General features: G+C 46.9%; 1 protein-coding gene across 1 annotated transcript in view; it reads left to right on the forward strand.

Annotated features, from left to right (window-relative positions):
* The window catches only part of grin2ca (glutamate receptor, ionotropic, N-methyl D-aspartate 2Ca), a 128,896-nt gene that overhangs the window by 80,807 nt on the left and 28,723 nt on the right, over nucleotides 1-19,366 (forward strand). The window contains exon 4 of the mRNA XM_056288070.1: nucleotides 17,980-18,191. Coding sequence (XP_056144045.1) covers nucleotides 17,980-18,191 — 212 coding nt within the window. The remainder of the gene's footprint in view (nucleotides 1-17,979; nucleotides 18,192-19,366) is intronic.

Raw genomic sequence — 19,366 nt, forward strand, 5'->3', positions numbered from 1 at the left:
GAAGGCCAAAGAGGAGTTTTGTGGATGTGGTGAGAGAGGACATGCAGGTGGCTGGTGTGACAGAGGAAGATGCAGAGGACAGGAAGAGATGGTAAGGGATGATCTGCTGTGGCGACCTCTATAACAGCAGCAGCGGAAATATGTCTCTCAGTATTTTTCAGGAGTCAGGGTTAGGTGTGAATATGTGTGTGTGTGTGTGTGTGTGTGTGTGTGTGTGTGTGTGTGTGTGTGTGTGTGTGTGTGTGTGTGTGTGTGTGTGTGTGTGTGTGTGTGTGTGTGTGTGTGTGTGTGTGTGTGGCCCTGTGTGATGGCCTGGCGGCCTGTCCAGGGTGTCTCCCCGCCTGCCACCCAGTGACTGCTGGGATAGGCTCCAGCCTCCCTGAGAGCAGGATAAGCAGTTTGGATAATGGATGGATGGATGGGCATTATATACAAAGTATACAAAGGCAACATAAAAGATCAATGTTTAGGAAAGAAGACATACATGTTAATGTCCTACAAAGAGACAACTGTACCAATGCCTCCACAGCTGAGCTTGGTAGTGTGTAGTACTAAACCTTAAGTTTGATAAAACCAAGATCATCTCATTTACAGAGGCATTTTACAGAGGCATTAAGCTGGCAAATAAACTTATACAAGATGTTCCTTAAAACAGTTAGGAACGTATAGACTCCTGCAGCCACAAACATTTCACCTGCACTATACCATCTAGGTCTCTAGGTCTCCAATTACCTGGTATTGGTGTTTTTTTCAGGTTTGGTTCTTTTTTCCCCCTTTTTTGTTATTAAGGCTCTGGGCTATGGTGCTGTAATTGAAAGCTCTAAAAATACAAGGTCTCGGAGTTTTCTGGCTAGCAGGATAGAGAAGGAACAGATCTCTAGCACCTTGGTCAAATGATGTATAGGGAAAGGTTGTGGCAGACACTGGGGGCTATGCCTCTCACCCAACAGGACTGTGAGCTTGGGGCGTGGTTTACGTTCCCGGGCTCGCTGGTGCAGGGTTGTTCCTGCCGCAATTTGGTTTTTGGGGTTGAGGAATAAACATCAAACTCGCCTTCGTCTCCTGTGTCCACACGCCGTGCCATGCAGCTGTTGCGCGCCCCTCCGCAACACGGCAAATACGTCGCCCTCAAACATCTTCTGCTCCGGAGGTACAGCCTATCTGCCGCAGAGAGGGCAGATAGAATCCTTTCCCTATCCGGTTTGGGCGACGGGACGGCTGTGGATCTCATGGACAGTATGCTGTCGCTGCTAGGCTCGGACGAAGGTGGGTTCCTTTTCCCGCACGTTTTCCTGCACCAGCTCCCGTCTCCTGTGCGGGCGGCTTTGGCTAACTCCCCGTGTCTGGCCGCTGGTGACTGCCAAGGTTTGGCTGAGGAGGCCGATCGGGTCCTGCTGGCTACCAGACGGTTCTCTGTGCAGAGTGTGGCATCGGGGCATCTGCAGCCGGCGTCGGAGGACGCGGACCCGGCAGTGGTGGCTGGAGTGACTGCCCGGAGACGGCGCGGGAGAGGCCTCTGTTTCTTCCACCAGCGGTTCGGCGGCAAGGCTGGGCGCCGCGTCCCTCCGTGCACGTTTGAGGTGCCGGGAAACTCCAGGGCCAGCGTTCAGTAGCAGCTGTGGGCGCTGGCGGACGTAGTGAGCTGCTCTTCATTACGGACTCGATGTCAGGAAGACGATTTCTGGTGGACTCAGGCTCGCAAAAGAGCCTACTCCCTCCTGCTAAGACAGACAGGTCAGCCGAAGGCGGTGGCCCACAGTTAAGTGCAGCTAACGGTTCGTCCATTGCGACGTTTGGCACAAGGTTGGTGACTGTTTGTTTCCACGGGCGCCATTTTGAGTGGGACTTTGTAGTCGCCGCCATTACTGTTCCTATTATCGGCGCGGATTTTCTGTGTGCTAATGGTCTGCTTGTTGATGTTGCAAACAGCCGTTTAATTGATGCTGTGTCTTTCGCCACTTTTCCGTGCGAGACAAGGGGAGGCGGGCCGTTAACACACGCTAACTTTTTAGCATTAGGGGATGTTTTACAATGATTGCTGGCGGGTTTTCCATCGGTGACTACACCTGCCTTTTCCACCGCGGTTACTAAACACGGGGTAGAACATTTCATTCCCACTGTGGGACCGCCAGTTTTTGTGCGCGCGCGGCGCCTCGACGCGGTAAAATTGGCTATAGCTAAGGAGGAATTCGCCATCATGGAGCGTCTGGGTATAGTGAGGCGTTCCAGTAGTCCGTGGGCCTCGCCGCTTCATATGGTGCCCAAGGCGGATGGGGCGTGGCGGCCTTGCGGCGACTTTCGCCGCCTGAACAACGTCACCGCCAATGACCGCTATCCCATCCCACACATACAGGACTTTTCCATACGCCTAGCAGGTACCACTATTTTCTCTAAGGTGGACCTGGTTCGCGGCTATCATCAGGTTCCCGTGCGCGCAGAGGACGTGCCCAAGACCGCAGTGATCACCCCATTTGGGCTTTTTGAGTTCATGCGCATGCCTTTTGGCTTGAAGGGGGCAGCGCAAACCTTTCAGAGGCTGATGGACTCGGTGTTCCGTGACCTTGCTTTCGTGTGCGTTTATCTCGACGACATATTAGTGGCCAGTCCGTCAGCTGAAGAGCACCTGGCGCACCTGAAACAGGTTTTCCGTCGTCTGGACGAACACAGCCTGATAGTCAACCCGGCCAAGTGTCAGTTTGGACTGCCGGTGATTGACTTCTTGGGTCACCGCATTTCGCCGGAAGGCGCGGTCCCGTTGCCTTCTAAGGTGCAAGCGGTGGCGGAATTTCCCCGCCCAGTCTCTGTTAAGGCATTGCATGAATTCTTAGGCATGGTGAATTTCTATAACCGGTTCCTCTCTCGCGCTGCCCACCTCCTTCAGCCACTTTACGAAGCCCTGCGGCTTAAGAAGGCTAACGACCCAGTCGACTGGACTCCCGAACGGGTCCAGGCCTTTGACGGAGCAAAGTGCGCCCTGGCTAACGCTGCCCTCCTCGCCCATCCCACACCCACGGCGTCTATAGCTTTAACAACCGACGCGTCTGACATAGCCGTGGGGACTGTGGTTGAACAGCGTGTGGCGAATGCGTGGCAGCCACTCGCATTTTTTAGCCGCAAACTGCGAGATAGCGAGCGCAAGTACAGCGTTTTTGACCGGGAGTTGCTAGCACTGCACCTTGCAACCCTTCATTTCCGCTTCCTGCTGGAGGTCGCCCATTCACGGTTTACGTGGATCATAAACCGCTGACTTTCGCCATGTCCAAGGTTACTGAGCCGTGATCTGCTCGTCAGCAGCGCCACATAGCGGCCATCTCCGAGTTCACAACGGACATTCAGCATGTGGCCGGGAAGTCCAACCCTGTTGCTGATTGTCTGTCGCGTGTGCTTGTGTGTCCTGTGCACCTCGGTGTGGATTTCTCCGCTATTGCTGCCGACCAGCCCAGCGACCCGGACGTCCTTGCCCTTAGGTCAACGCGTACCGGCCTGAAGCAAGAGGATGCTGTGATGCAGGAAGGCAGTCCTGCCCTCCTCTGCGATGTCTCCACCGGCCGTCCCCGCCCCGTTGTTCCAGTAGCCTGACGCCGTTGAGTTTTCGATTCGATTCACTCCCTCTCGCACCCTGGAGTTCGGGCATCGGTGAAGTCGGTCGGTTCCAAGTTCGTCTGGCCTGGCCTCCGCAAGGACGTCAAGGGGTGGGCAGCTGCATGTGTAGCGTGCCAGCACGCTAAGGTCCACCAGCACACTAAGTCGCCCCTCGAACCGTTTCCGATCCCGGCCAGACGTTTCGACCACGTGCATGTGGACCTGGTGGGCCCTCTACCTTCTTCTCAGGGTTTTACGCACCTGCTCACAATGGTAGATCGGACCACCAGGTGGCCAGAGGCTGTCCCTCTGTCCTCCACAACATCCTCCTTATGTTGCACGTGCGTTTCTTTCCTCCTGGGTCGCCCGTTTCGGCACTCCGTCAGATATCACCTCAGACAGGGGCCCCCAGTTCGTGTCAGAGCTCTGGTCGGCACTTGCGCGATCCTTGGGTGTGCAGGTGCACCGCACTACCGCGTACCATCCGCAGGCTAACGGCTTGTGTGAACGTTTTCACCGGTCGCTCAAGGCAGCGCTGCGCGCTGCGTGTTGTAAGGCAGTGTTTCTCAACCGGGGGTCCGCGGACCCCTAGTGGTCCGTGGTGTAATTGCAAGGGGTCCGTGAAAATAAAATATCTTTAAAAAAAAGATCCTATGACATTTATAGAAATAGAATTATTTTACTCAAATGTGACTGAGACCTTTATCTACCTAAACTATAAAGGGTAACAGGACTTTTTTCTCTAATTACATCTGTTTCACAAGTGTAATTTATTGTATTTTAATAAGAGATCTCGCTCCCGTTTGCATTGTTAAAAGTTACTGCATAAAAATTCTGTTGTTACATATATCTGAAAGTTACTACATAATAATTCTGTTTTGTTAACTATATCTAAGTTACAACTGAAAGCTCTTATTTTTGCCCCAAAGAGTGAATAAATGCTATAATGCAATTTAAAATGCAGTTTCTACTGTTTCTATCAAATTGCAACCCCCCCCCCTAAGATCAGGTGGAGGGGTCCTCAGGGTAGATCAAAAATACGCAGGGGAACCAGGACCCCAAAAAGGTTGTGAACCACTGTTGTAAGGTAATGTTATGTAGCCAACAGCTCCCCCTGGGGGCACTGATTGATGTATACTTGCCCTGTGTAACATGCCTCAGTTGCGTTATGAGCACAGCCGGTGAATACATGTTACTAAGCGACACAGCCCGACTCTGTCTGTTATTTATATGCACCTACACTTGCAACATGGTGTCAGAAGCTGTATTGGAACCCAACGTGAGTCTTACGTTGCCTGTTGCTTGAACAGCGTGCGTTTATTTTTTTACTAAGCGTAGCTATAAGTTTTAGTTAGCCTGCTAGCATTAGCATCGAGCCAAGACGATGGCTTCCAATATTCCGCCGCCGGAGCCCATGAAGATGACTGGGGATCTTCACAGCAACTGGGCTAGCTTTCGATCAGAGTTTGAGGATTATTTGCTAGCGACCGGGATCGACAAGGCAGAGAAGCCGGTGCAGGCAGCAACGCTCCGGAGGCTAATGGGGAAGGAATGCCTCCATGTTTATGTGCACAACCTGGGACTCACAGTGGAAGAGCAGAAAGCCGCCGGAGCGATACTCGACAAACTGGGGGAATACTTCACACCTACCAAAAACGTCATCTTTGAGAGGTATGTTTTTGGCAACCTTAAACAAGAGGAAGGAGAACCTGTGGATGCTTTTGTCATGAGACTGAGAGAAAAGGCTGCCACATGTGAATATGGAGCTCTAAGAGATGAGCTTATAAGGGACAGGCTTGTTCTTGGAACAACTGATGAGGGCGCCAGACGACGCATGCTAAGAGAAAAGGAGCTTAAGTTGGAGGGAACTATTGACATTTGCCGTGCAGCGGAGGTGTTGGACAATACGTTAAAATCCATGTCACTTAGCAGCTCTGTGCCTGGGGAGAGCATCAATGTAGCACATGGACAGCGACCAGGACGGAGACCTACCAGCAGGCCATCCGAGCCCAACAACACATCTGCACAGCCACAGAGAGGCACAGGTGAATGCAAGTACTGTGGCACACTGCACAGACGGGGGCGAGACCTGTGCCCCGCATTTGGAAAGTCATGTCGCTTGTGTGGCACTGCTAATCACTTTGCCAAAGTAGGCATGAAAAGAGGCCAGCAAGCACGTCAGTTGAACGCTGTGGATGACCCGCCGCTCGGGGACCCGGAGGACAGCGACCGCGATGAGAGGGATGTGTACACGGCTGAAAGCATGGGGGCTGTGAACACTCAAAGGAAAAAGTGGTTTGTAAACCTGCCACTGCACAGAGGGGTCCAGAGGTGCCAGTTTGACTCTGGAGCCACCTGCAACGTGATGAGCTTGAAAGACAAGATGAGACTGGCGCCTAGAGTGCCTCTTCAGAAAAGTCTCACCAGGCTGAGACTCTACAACAGTGAGTGGATGAGCTCAATGGGCGTGTACAGCACACAGTGTGTCATCAGGGGCAAGACGCACAGACTGGACTTTGAGGTCGTGCGCACCAGCCAGAAGCCCTTGCTTTCAGGGGAGACATGCGAGAGACTTGGCTTGATACGCTTCACCATTCCCGAAGAGCTGAATAAAGTGGAGCACTGCAAGACAGGTGAGCTAACCAAAGGCTGTCTCATTAACACTTACAATGACGTGTTCGCCAGCCCAGTCGAGTCACTGCCGGGTGATGTTCACTTCGAGTTGGATAGCACTGTGGCCCCTGTCCAGTGCGCACCAAGAAATGTCCCGGTGGCCCTCAAGGCAGCTGTTAAGGCGCAGCTGGACCAATATGAAAAGGATGGACACTTAACCACGGTCACTCAGCCCACAGACTGGATTAGCAATCTGGTCATAGTGAAGAAGCCGGACAAATTGAGGCTTTGCATCGACCCCAAGCCACTTAGCCTTACCTCATGCCCACTTTAGATGACGTGCTGTACAAGCTGCCTAAGGCACATATCTTCACCCTGGTGGATGCGCGGGACGCATTCTTGCAGTGTCGCCTTGATGAGGAGAGCAGCCTGATGACAACGTTCTGGACGCCGTGGGGTAGAAAGCGATGGCTGAAGCTCCCTTTCGGCATGTCAGTCGCACCAGAGCTGTACCAGAGGAAACAGCATGAGCTGCTGGCCGGTTTGAAAGGAATTGAGTCCATAGCCGATGACATCCTCATAGTCGGCTGTGGGGACACGGAGGAGGAGGCCGTTCGCAACCACGACGCAAACCTCATTGCTCTGATGGACAGATACAGGGAAGTGAAGCTGAGGCTGAGCATAAAAAAGCTACAGTTTCGTGTGAGGGAGGTCCGCTTCCACGGCCACATACTGTCGGCGGAGGGCCTCAAAGCTGATCCCGAGAAGGTCAGGGCAGTCCTGGACAAGCCAAACCCCACGGATGCACAAGGCGTTCAGCGGTGTGTCGGCTTCGTTAACTATTTATCGAGGTTCATGCCCCGCTTGTCAGAGGTGTGTGAACCGCTGAGAAGGTTGCTGGACAAAGGTGTGCTGTGGCACTGGTTGCCCAAACATGATGCTGCTATGAAGGAAATCAAGACGCTGGTCACGGCGGTGCCAGTACTACGTTACTATGATGTCAGCAAGCCAGTCACCATACAGAGCAACTCCAGTCAGACCGGTTTGGGCTGCTTCAGGGGGGACAGCCAGTTGCATTCGCCTCCCGCGCGCTGAACCAGACGGAGCAAAACTACGCACAGATTGAGAAGGAGTGCCTGAGCATCGTATTCGCTTGTCAATGCTTCCACTAGTACCTATATGGGAGGGGTGATGTGACTGCAGAGACTGACCACCGCCTGCTGGTGTCAATCTCAGTGCACCAAAGCGCCTTCAAAGCATGCTGCTCACATTTCAGAACTACTGCCTCACGGTGATGTACAAGCCAGGCCCTGAAATGTACATCAGTGACACTCTCAGCAGAGCCACCACCCCGCCACAGAGAACGGACACTCAGTACAGACGTGAAATGGTCTGCAGCATGCAGCAGGTGCAGTACGACACAGCAGCCATTCAGCAGGCAGACTATCTAAACGTCACCAGCCAACACCTTGCACAGATTCGAAAACACACAGAGGAGGATGTGTGTCCAAGTCGGTCGTGCTGGAGGGATGGCCAGAACACAAAGAGGAGAGCCCCATAGCCATCAGAGAACACTGGGCCATCAGAGATGAAATAAGCACACAGGATGGTGTGCTTTTTAGGAGCCAGCGTGTCATCATTCCGAAAGCTATGCGTCCTTAGATGCTGAAACGGATCCACTACAACCACTTGGGGGGTGAGGCTTGTTATAGACAGGCCCGGGATACTCTCTACTGGCCAAATATGCAGGGGGAAATCAAAGACTATGTGCAGCAGTGCTCAGTGGCAGGACTTCCTGCTCATGGTGGATCACTATTCAGACTTCTGGGAGATTGATCTACTCCCAGACCTGTCAGCAGAAACGACCATCCGAAGGTGCAAGGTGCAGTTTGCACGGTACGGTATCCCTGACCGGGTCATTTCCGACTGCGGAGGTCAGTTTGATTGTGGAGAGTTTCGGGCGTTTGCGAGGGAGTGGGGCTTCGAACATGTCATGTCCTCCCCGAGACACCCAAAAGTTAACGGCAAAGCAGAGTCTGCAGTGAAGATTGTGAAAGGCCTATGCAGAAAAGCAGACCGGGCCAACGAGGACCCCTGGAAGGCTTTTCTACACTTGAGAAACACGCCCACTGAGGGCATGCGCTGCAGCCCAGCACAACGGCTGATGTCACGGAGGCTGAGAACTCTTCTCCCTGTGGCCGACCAGCTACTAGCACCGCAGATCATCACTGGGGTCACAGACAAGCTGAGGGTGAAGCATCAGGCAGCGAAGCTGACATATGACAGAACTGCGAGGGATCTGCCAGAGCTAAACATCGGCCAGCCTGTCAGGATGAAACTAATCCCGGGTGACAGGACAGGCCGATGAAGGAGAGGAGTATGCCTGCAGCAGGTGGGACCGCGGTCCTATCTCGTCAACGTGGAGGGAACCACGTACCGTCGCAACAGGGTTGATCTCCGACCAGCAGAGGTTGCCCCTCCACAGCCGTCAGCCCACACAGAACGGCCACCGGAGCAGCCTGTGGGCGCGTATGCAGCTGAAGGGGGCCATGTGGGCGGGGGCAGCATGTAGGAAGTCGTCAGCAGCCCTGTAATGTCTCCAAGGTCGTCAGCCCCGAGGTCGCCGCCATCTCCCCCACAGGCTGTGACCACACCATGCTGTGAGTTACAGGGCTGGGCCTTCTCCCGGAGCAGGAGGCAGATTAAGCCTCCAGAAAGACTTGACCTCTAGGTCATACACTGTACTGAGATTGACACACACACACTCACACACACACACACACATACACACACACACTGGACTGTGGACATTAAAAAAAAAACAAAAAAAAACGAAACAAAAACTGTTATGTTCACTTCTAATGTTCTTATTCAGTGGTCTTGTGGATGTTCTGATGCTACCATTTTGTCGTTATTGTTCTGCAAAGGTTTTGGTTGATATTGACTTGCTGTTCCTTCTTGATGCACTATTTCCATTGCACTATTTTAATATTGGGATATGAGCACTAATGTTCTAATGGCTAATACTATCCATTATATTATTTGGTATTGTATTCTACGAAAGGAAGGGAGATGTTGAAGGGTAATGTTATGCAGCCAACAGCTCCCCCTGGGGGCACTGATTGATGTATACTTGCCCTGTGTAACATGCCTCAGTTGCGTTATGGGCACAGCCGGTGAATACATGTTACTAAGCGACACAGCCTGACTCTGTCTGTTATTTATATGCACCTACACTTGCAACACTGCGCTCTCGGATGGTAACTGGGTGGACCGTTTACCTTGGGTTATGCTCGGGTTGCGTTCGGCTCCTAAGGAGGACCTTGACGCTTCGCCCGCTGAGCTGGTGCTCGGTCAGCCGCTCCGCGTCCCTGGGGAATTTTTGCCTGGTAGTTCCGTTCCTCGACCCCGTCCAGCCGTTTATCCGTTTTTGTCCGACAGCACTCGGGTTCCAGGCCCCGTTCACCACTGTTTTCCACGGTCGTTCGTACCTGCGGAGCTCATGTCGGCTCGTTTTGTTTTTGTACGGCATGATGCTCACCGCTCGCCCCTCCAACCCCCATACGACGGCCCATTTCGGGTTCTTGAGACGGGTCCTAAGGGTTTTGTGCTGGATATGGGTGGGCGTAGGGAGCGTGTCACGCTTGATAGGCTTAAACCGGCGCACAGGGTGGCAGGAGAAGTTGTGTTTCCGGCACAGGTTCCCCGCCGGGGTCGCCCTCCTTCCAGGACCCCAGCAGTGTCTTCACGGTTTCAGCATTCTGCTTCTCCGCCGGCATTGGACTGTGTTTCACCTACTGTTTCGGCTCAGGGACGGCGCAGTCGTTATGGCAGGCTGCTTAAGCCTCCACTGAGACACTGATTTTCTTTCCAGGAGTCCCTTCTGGGTGTTCGGGGGGGGGGGGGGGGCGCTGTGTGGCGGACACTGGGGGCGGTGCCTCTCACCCAGCAGGACTGTGAGCTGGGGGCGTGGTTTACGTTCCCGGGCTCCCTGGTGCAGGGTTGTTCCTGCCGCAGTTTGGTTTTTGGAGTTGAGGAATAAACATCAAACTCGCCTTCGTCTCCTGTGTTTTTCCTCATCCTGCCACAATGTCATGGTTTTAACCTGGATGACTACAATTTGTTTGTACTCTATAAAGTATGTTGATATGCATCCAGTGATGTGCACACTCAAAGCAATGAGTAACTAGCAGACTGTTATGTATTCATATCAACCCTTATTGATATTTAGGCATGCTCAAGTGTAGCCGATATTTATCATGAAACACTCACTTTATAGTTAAAAATGCAAATAATATACACGCCAAGCTCCCTGTGTAAATCCAGCATTTTAGAGATCATGTAGGGCAAATTTTGACATCATGTAGGGAAAAAGCAATGTTAAATGGTAAATAGTTAAACCGCTTAAAGTTAGCATTAAGACTATAACCTGTGCATAGATTTGAGTGGTTATTGACATGTGATTAGATAGGCCTGTTTGAATGCTGAAGGTAGACTGTTTGAAATATGTGTGCCAAGTATGCTGGTGAGGCCACGGTTGGAGATGGCCCAGAGAGCAGTACCTGTGTCTCATGATGGCTTGAAGTATTTACTTTAAATAATTCCTGGATTTTTTTTGTTGTTAACTATGCATATTTTTATTGTTACAGGAAAAATTGGTTACTTGACATGGACAGGGGGTGTTTCACCATTGAACGCCCACAAAAGTGTCAAATGATATTTCTCTATCACTTACTGCCTCTTGTCCCTGGCCTTTAAAAAAAAAATCTGCTCTTTTCCCATTCTCCTTACTGTACATGTGAAAGTGAAGCCAATCTCATGTTCACACATCACCTATATTATATATACGCGTGCATATAATATGCATCTATATATAATATATAATACATATACCAGCCACAGACCAATACCCTTTGGACTGATGACCTACTTTCGGCACCTGACACAGTTCCCTGCTAATATGCTGGAAAAGTAAACCACAGCGGTGCTTCTATCAAAGATGGTTGTCTGACAGCTGTGGCTGCTATTACTATGCAGTTACCAGCTGCAACTACTTCCACTGACTTCCTCCACTATCGAAAAGTCAAGGTAACTCAGAAGATGGAGGGAGAGCATGGCGGGAGAGACAGAGAGAAAGAGAGCGTAGTGAGAGAGTGAGAGGGCGAGAGAGAGAGAGAGAGAGAGAGAGAGAGAGAGAGAGAGAGAGAGAGAGAGAGAGAGAGAGAGAGAGAGAGAGAGAGAGAGAGAGCAGGTGATATACTGTTGAAAGAAGCCCTGAATGGGAAAAGTGTTCCTGTCATTGCTGCTATCAAGAGGTTTGATATAGAGGCTTGGAAAGCAACGGTTCCCCGGCCGTTTATCACTCCCAGTGGCAGGCACTCCTGTATTTACAGTCACACTGGCTGAAAACTTCTTTGCAAATAGAAATAAAACCCCTCTAATTTAAAATGTCGGCCCATTTTTCTATTATATATCCTTTTTGAGTGACAGTGATTATTTATTTTTTGTTCTTTTTATGTCTTTTCTTTTCTGAATAGTGAGGAGGAGAGGAGGTAGGTCGTTTTTCCATATCTTCACTCACAGTCCAAGGAATGTTCTTCTAGACAGAACGACAACAATTCTGACAGATAGAAGCCATTAATCATGAATGTAGTTAAACAACTATGATTTCTGACTAGCGGTCAATAATTGGAAATAGAGAAAAACGTGAGTTTGATGTGTTGTGAAATAAGGAAGGAGAAGTACAGTACTTTCAGATTTCTTTACCCATGTCTCCAGAGGGCCAGTGTGAGCAGTTTTTACGCCAACAAACCACGCAAATGTGTTAGTGTGCATTTCGTCCACGTACTTTTCAATGAGGTTTGAAATTATGATCCATTTGATAAGCCCACAAACCAGGACTTATAGGTAAACACAGTATGATTGAACTGGCTGGCAGAAGAACGCTTCACATACCATCTGCATATGTGTTTCCATCAAGCTGTTTCGATACAAATTGTTGAGTCACAAATCAGAAAAGCCGAATGGAAAAAGCAAGCTGGGAGTGCTCATATCAGACATTTTAACACTTTGTTAAGATGGAAATTTTGGCATGTCAATAGATAAATTAATTTATGATAAAGGGTCATGGTAAGGTACCCAAGACTCTTTCTTTTTCCCTTTCTTCTCCATTTATTTCTTCAAATTCAGAGTGGCCTGAACTACTTCACTCTTTATATAGCCCTGCTTTCTACTATTTCCCTGTCCATCCTTTACTTAAAGCATAGGCTTGCTTTTTTTTAAATCGTATAAAATGTTGACAGGTATCATTGACAATTGAACTGACAAAAAAAAATCATTGATCACATCAGCACTGAGAAACTTACCACTTTGCTGAATCTTCCTTCAACATGGTCCAATCGTTTAAGCCTTCAAAAACCATGACATATCTCCTCTTTGAAAACTTGAAGCTAACTGTATAATCAGACATGCCTTAATGCCATACATTCAGTTGCAAAGTTAAACATGATTACTGTAAAACTCAGAATTACAAATACAAATGATTCAACCCAGAGTTAATGAATCCGTTTCTCATAATGTTCCCTGTTCTACTGCACCCTGATCTGTGACATCACTCCGGCTTAGGCGACCTCTAGGTTAATAAAATGTCAAAATCATTTCATATCCTAGAGAAAAGTAAAATGTTTCGCTGAACCCCTAAACCACAGGCCAGATACCAAAATGGCGCCGCGGATGGCAACCTCGGTTTGTTGGTGTTCATTGTTTTGTACTGGTTTGTTTGCAAACTCAGTGTTTTGCTACAATACTTTGGGCTCTTTCACCAAAGAACGTATGAACCTCAGAGAAACAAGTTCTGATTTATTTATTTCCCATGATTTATGTCCCAACTTTATCATCCCTTCTTTGGATTACTGGACATTTTTTGTCAAAGGTGCACTCACCTTTGTTCACACAGTGAAACGCCGGAGAGGGAAACGAGCCAGAGCGCTCGTGTGTCTCCACAGATGCGGACTACGCACTCCATGACCAGGAATATTTCTCTTAACGTGTTATCACTGTGCAACAATTAGATGAACTTCATCTACTGGTGGGGAAGAAAAAAGACTTGTCTTCATCTTGCGTTTTGTGCTTCGTGGAAATTTGGCTGTGTGGCTCAATACCGCACTGTGCGCTGCTGCTGGCAGGCTCCCAGCTGTGGATCACGACACAGCTCCCCGGCAAAACGAAAGGTGGAGGCAGGAGCACCGCTAGAGATTCTGGGCCCCAAGAAAGTGTAGCCCTTGGTTCTGCAGGCCGGCTCCCTAGCCCTATATTTTTACCTCCTCCCTGGCTCCCTTTGTGTTGTTTTATTTGATTGGTGTGGTTGGAGTCAGGAGAAAACGGACAGGAGTCAGCGTTTTTTGGTCTGAGCAGTGCAGAATTTATTTTCTCTTGGCAGTCTTTTGTCACCTTTAACATGTCCAAAACGTTGTCACTAATTTCAAACTTATTTTTAAATTAACAGTAGGCCTGGTGCCACACAGAACGAGCAGCTAGCTAGCATTTACAGGTTAGCTCCCGAGCAGCCTAGCTAGCATTTACGGGTTAGCTCTCAGTAGTTCGGTAGCCACATGGGCATCAAACGTCATAAAACAAAACCATTTTCACAAAATAACAACCTAAAACATAAAACAATATCCGGCACACATATTTACATATAAAACTGCATGGATGACCATTTAAACATAGGGTTGCAGATGGATTTAACAGAGCATCCCGTTTCAACATCTTACCTTTAACATATCAAAAACGTTGCGATCTAAAATGGCCATCATGACCAACGACTGCAGCCCAAAAAACTGTTCAACCAGGCATATCAACAAACTTAGCGCGCCCCAGTGGCTACTCTCAGATTACCTTGTAAATTGAACCAGGAATGAGGCGTCTCAAAAATAAAACATTACAGCATAAATGATATGTCACCTTCACCATCTTACAAAATAATATAATATTGGGCCCCCACCCACCCACCCACCTAAACCATCCATCAACCTAGAAAACCCAGATTAATTTGATTTTTGATGAAGAACTATTTCATCGATAGAAGATTACTTGATGCGCTGCAAGAAATCCACTGAAGGCTATCTTTTGTAAATTTAATAGAATACAGTAAATGCAGTATTCAACAATCCAGTAAAAAAAAAAACCTCAACATTCGTCAATTTATTAAATTAAATGAAGATTTAAACACAAGGACAAAAAGTACAATCATACAAAAAGTAAAAATATAAATTCAGTGGGGTAGTATTTTTATCAAAATAACAGAAGCACTACTTTAAAACTATGTGGAGTACATGGCTGTTGGTTTACCATACAGCTCTTGGCTACGTCTTGGAAATACTACTCCACAGTGTCAAAGGTGAGGAAATACGTTTGACTTATAAAGCTTTGGCCTACTTTACGTTCTCCGAAATTGTCTATTCCTGGCCTAGTTTATCTCTAGTTTACAATATAATCAGCAGCGGGCAAGACGTAGGCTATTACAATGGAACAACGCCGGGGCAGTTGTTACAGTAGGCCTATAGCTGTGAAACTAAATTATATTCTCCCAGCCCATGACTTAAATGCCAAAAGCCAAACGCCGGGCCTTCTTGCTGGCAAAATTGTGACTCAAATCCCTGAAGTTAAGTGATAAAGCCAACTTGATTCGATTGACAGTATTGCAAGGTTGTCAACCTCTCCTGAGACATTGTTGATCTTAGATAGCTCTTGATCAGTTTCAGTTTGCTAAATACCCTTTCTCCACCGGCAACGGTAACCGGGAGAGTGCAAAAAATCCTAAGAGCAATGCAAACCTCTCCAAAAATGCTCTGGAGTTGAATTTTATAGATTGCATTCAGGAGAGCAAGAGAGGTACAGTCAGAGGGGAAAGTGGCAGAACATATTGTATTAAGATGCCTGATTTCAGGTTTGAGGTCCTATGTGTACTTCATTATCAGTGGCTGACACACAGAAGCAATATTACTGTCATTCAACTGCCCAACTTTAAGTATGGCTGCAAATTCTTCGACAATATTTGCTGTGGTTTGGAACCGAGTGTCCAAGTCACTTATTATCTGGTCCATGGCAGTGAAAAACACAGTGTTACAAAATGTTGTTTCTGGCCTGTCCTCCTGACCTGTTTTTCTGAGGTCTCATCATGGAACCTCTTCCTCCTCCTCATCTGTGCTGCTGTCACTGTCCTTTGCCTCTTCTTCTGCCTCTGCCTCTTTACCTCTGCTCTCTTCTCTGGCTGCCTTGCTTGAAGAGGGCCCTGGCTCTAGAGTATCCATAAGGTACATCATTCATAATCTGTCCTATAATAGTATTAACATAGTAATACATAAATATATTACACCAGATGAGCTATCTTAAGTGTTATCTAGCTCGCTAACAACCTTATTTTAATGTGCCGGTGGTCAATGTTATTGCAACTACTGGAAGAACTAGATGAACGAAATGTGACTATTAGCTAAAGTTGTAGTCAATGCTTGCTTGCAAGCTAGCTACCTGCTCACATGGTAATACATCATACATTAAGATATTCAAAATCAGTTTGTATGCACCTTAACCCCAAACCCCCACATCCTTCTTCTTCAACTGGGAGGTGGGTTGAGGGAAGGGTTTCTGATTCTGAAGCTGCATCTCTGCACGACGAGGGCAGACATGATTAAGGAGTGAACAAGTATGTAACGTTATGCTAGTTAGCTAGCCTAGCATACTAGCTACTGGATATAGGCTACAAATTCACTGAGCTCTAGTTATATTTGGAGCAAATTTGCACTCATCTCATTTTCGGTGGCAATAAATATTTAACTGAAATTACCCTGACACTGCACTGTAAGTTAACTTTACTTGAAGTTAGCTAGATCATCCACGCAGTGATTATTAAGCCACACAGAATAGCTACGTTGGCTAAGTTAGCTAGCTACATGTTTTGGGCACCGAAGGAAGGGGCCGTGAATAAATACCTTTCTTTTGAAAAAAATTTGTGACTAGCTGTCGCCAGCTAACTTCTTTTTAACTTTGGGTACACACAGGAGCCCTGTATCTTGAGAGCAGAGAGCTCAAGATCGAATGTACAGTTTAAGGAGATCAGACGGATAAGATGGGCAAGCCTATTTGGTGTTTTATAAGTCAGCAGAAGCACCTTGTATTCTGGTCTAACATGAATAGGAAGCCAATGAAGGGAGGCAAGAATTGGTGTAATGTGGTAAAATTTCCTAGATTTAGGATTCTAGCAGCAGCATTCTGAACCATCCAAAGACTTTTAGTACTAGAATGTGGCAGACCTGAAAACAGAACATTACAGTCAAGTCAAGTCAGTCAATTCTATTTGTATAGCCCAATATCACAAATTACAAATTTGCCTCAAGGGGCTTTACAGCAACACAACATCCTGTCCTTAGATCCTCGCATCGGATAAGGAACAACTCCCTAAAAGAAGGAAAAAACTTTTAACAGGGAGGAAAAAATAGGAAGAAACTTGCACAACATGCAGTGGATGTTGTGTTTACACAATTTACAGAATACAACATTGAAAGAGGATAACAGAATTAATATGTTTACAGTATTGATTACAGTAATCAGGTCTGGATGAAACAAATGCATCAGCCATGGACAGGAAAGACCGAATTTTAGCTGTTACACAAGTGAAAAAGGGTAGTCTTGGTCATTTATTTAATGTGCTTACCAAAGGAAAGGCTGGGATCAAACAAATATGTAAAGTTATGCTGGATATCATTACAGTTTTATGTATTTCTACCAGCTGAGTTGTAATTTGGTCACATGAATATCAGTGTTTATGATAGTGGAGATTAATTTAAGTCAGAGTACAATTCACAGTTATAAACCAATTTTGGGCAAATTTCACTTTGCAGTTGACAGGTTTCAATTCTTGGATGTTTGTGTGCAGAAAGAAACACACACACCCACCCGTGTGCGCACACTCCATCCCTTTTGAAATGGGTTATAGACCTGTGGTGCACAAATCAAATGATGTACTTTAACACACCATCAGCAATCAGTGTGTTTTACACCTGCAGAATTGTATTGTTCTTTGCAGCAGTAATACCATACAGTGGATATATCTATGGAAGTTTTTTCAATTAACATGCCTACGTTCCATTTTATGAATTAAAATGTCTATAATAAACATAGTCGATCTCATTTTTACCTTGTGATTAGGAATGTTAAAGATGATTGTCTCAGTGATTGATCATAGCAATTTATTTTTGACCTTACGAGCACTGACTTTTGTTCAGAGTTGTGAACGTTTAATCAAGTATGACTAAGTGTTCCTCCACTGTTAAATCATAATAACAGATCCATGAGTCAGGCTCCTACAGACAGCAAAGGACCTATAAGATTCAAGATATGAGGACAGTAGGAATACATGTTGTTGTTGTATTACACTGTTCTTAGTTCAGCATCTCTCTTTCCTCACAAGCAACACAATGTTGATCTGTGATGATTGAGAGGCAGCGCTCGCCCCTTGTTTTTTTATATCAGTTTATGGGACACGTTAATAAGATATTGCTTTGAAGCATTGTGGTCTGTTTGTTTACAACCTTATTATATGGGGGCCCCCTTTATAAAGTGGAACAGAAACTCTGTGTGTGTGTGTGTGTGTGTGTGTGTGTGTGGTTACTGAAGCACATGTGAAACCTCAACTCAGATGTGAAACCTGTCATACGTTCTGGTATCTTGTCCATGGATGAGTTATTTACTGGTGCATTCACATTCATTCTTGTCTCTCTTCTTCAGGTGGGCACCTATGAGATGGGGATCCTGCAGATGAGGTACCCTGTGTGGCCACGATACGGGACCTATCTGGAGCCCGTGTCAGACAACCGGCACCTGACGGTGGCCACCCTGGAGGAGCGCCCCTTTGTTATCGTGGAGGCAGTGGACCCGTTGACTGGCACATGTGTCAGCAACACAGTTCCCTGCCGTCGACAGTCCAACAAGACTGAGGCGTAAGTCACAAACATCAAGTCAATCTTGTCAAATATGACTGACAAGATGAGGAATTTCATTGTAAAACACCTACTTTTTTTCTTTCTTTTTTTAAAGTGACACCTGTTTTTACTAGTCATTAACACAAACTAAAATCAAACTATTGTATTTTTGGAAGAAAGGAAGGTAACTTAGTCAATGGACGATAACAAAATAATTTTTTTAGTTTTTTTTTAGTTTTTGAGTTATTGCAGGTTTCTCCTCAGATGATAAATAGCAATTTTGAATATGAATATGTCAAATTGGGTTATGGAAAATATTTTTATCACAATAATCATATGGACTTTTACACTATATCAATATATATCATGATCATGCTTACACATGCAAAAATACCATCTTTAAGAATCTAGCTGAGTGAGGTTAATCACAGTGAAGTGTTTGGTAATGTAAAGTATGATATCAAACCAAAACCACTTTTCACATAATACTCCCTCAAATATTTCAGACCTAATTATGTGAAAAATTTTTGGGTAAAAGATTCTTGCTACCATTAATTTAGACAACAAAATAGTGAAACAGGATGTGACTATATCTAAATTTTATCATGATACAATACCAGTGAAAGAAGATTAACAATTGAATTGAATTATTGCTCAGCCGTACAGTACATCACATCATTTTCTACCCCACCACAATCCTGATTTCTTTTTTTGATACCATACTGTGTCTGCTACAGACTGATGCCAAGGACTCCAACAACCAGAAGGTTTGATAATGACATCATGCAAACGCAGCGGTATTGCAGCTCCACACTTGCTCACATACATGTGTTAACTTCCCCTGCCTGATGGATTTGGTATCGAACTTGAGAGTGCCATTAGGTGTGAGATTAAGAGGCTCTTCCCCTGCCATTAGCTCAGGCATGGGCATTCTTATCACTCAATGAGGTGAGATACACATTAAGTCGCTTGACCAGAGTGCAATATCCAAGTGGTTGCGTTGTGACCCCAATATGGGAAATGTATGTGCAGCATGGTAGGGTATCAATTAGACAGGACAGTTAGGTCATGTCATTAATCCTGACCACCTGGAGATGGATATTGGTGTTCATTAGCGGAGAAAGAGCATAGCCCGTTATCCATTACTGACAATGGCGTTAACGAGCTAAGGGTATAGAAGATCAGGGTATCAT

The sequence above is a fragment of the Lampris incognitus genome, chromosome 10 (genome assembly GCF_029633865.1).
Source record: "Lampris incognitus isolate fLamInc1 chromosome 10, fLamInc1.hap2, whole genome shotgun sequence".
Lineage (NCBI taxonomy): Eukaryota > Metazoa > Chordata > Actinopteri > Lampriformes > Lampridae > Lampris > Lampris incognitus.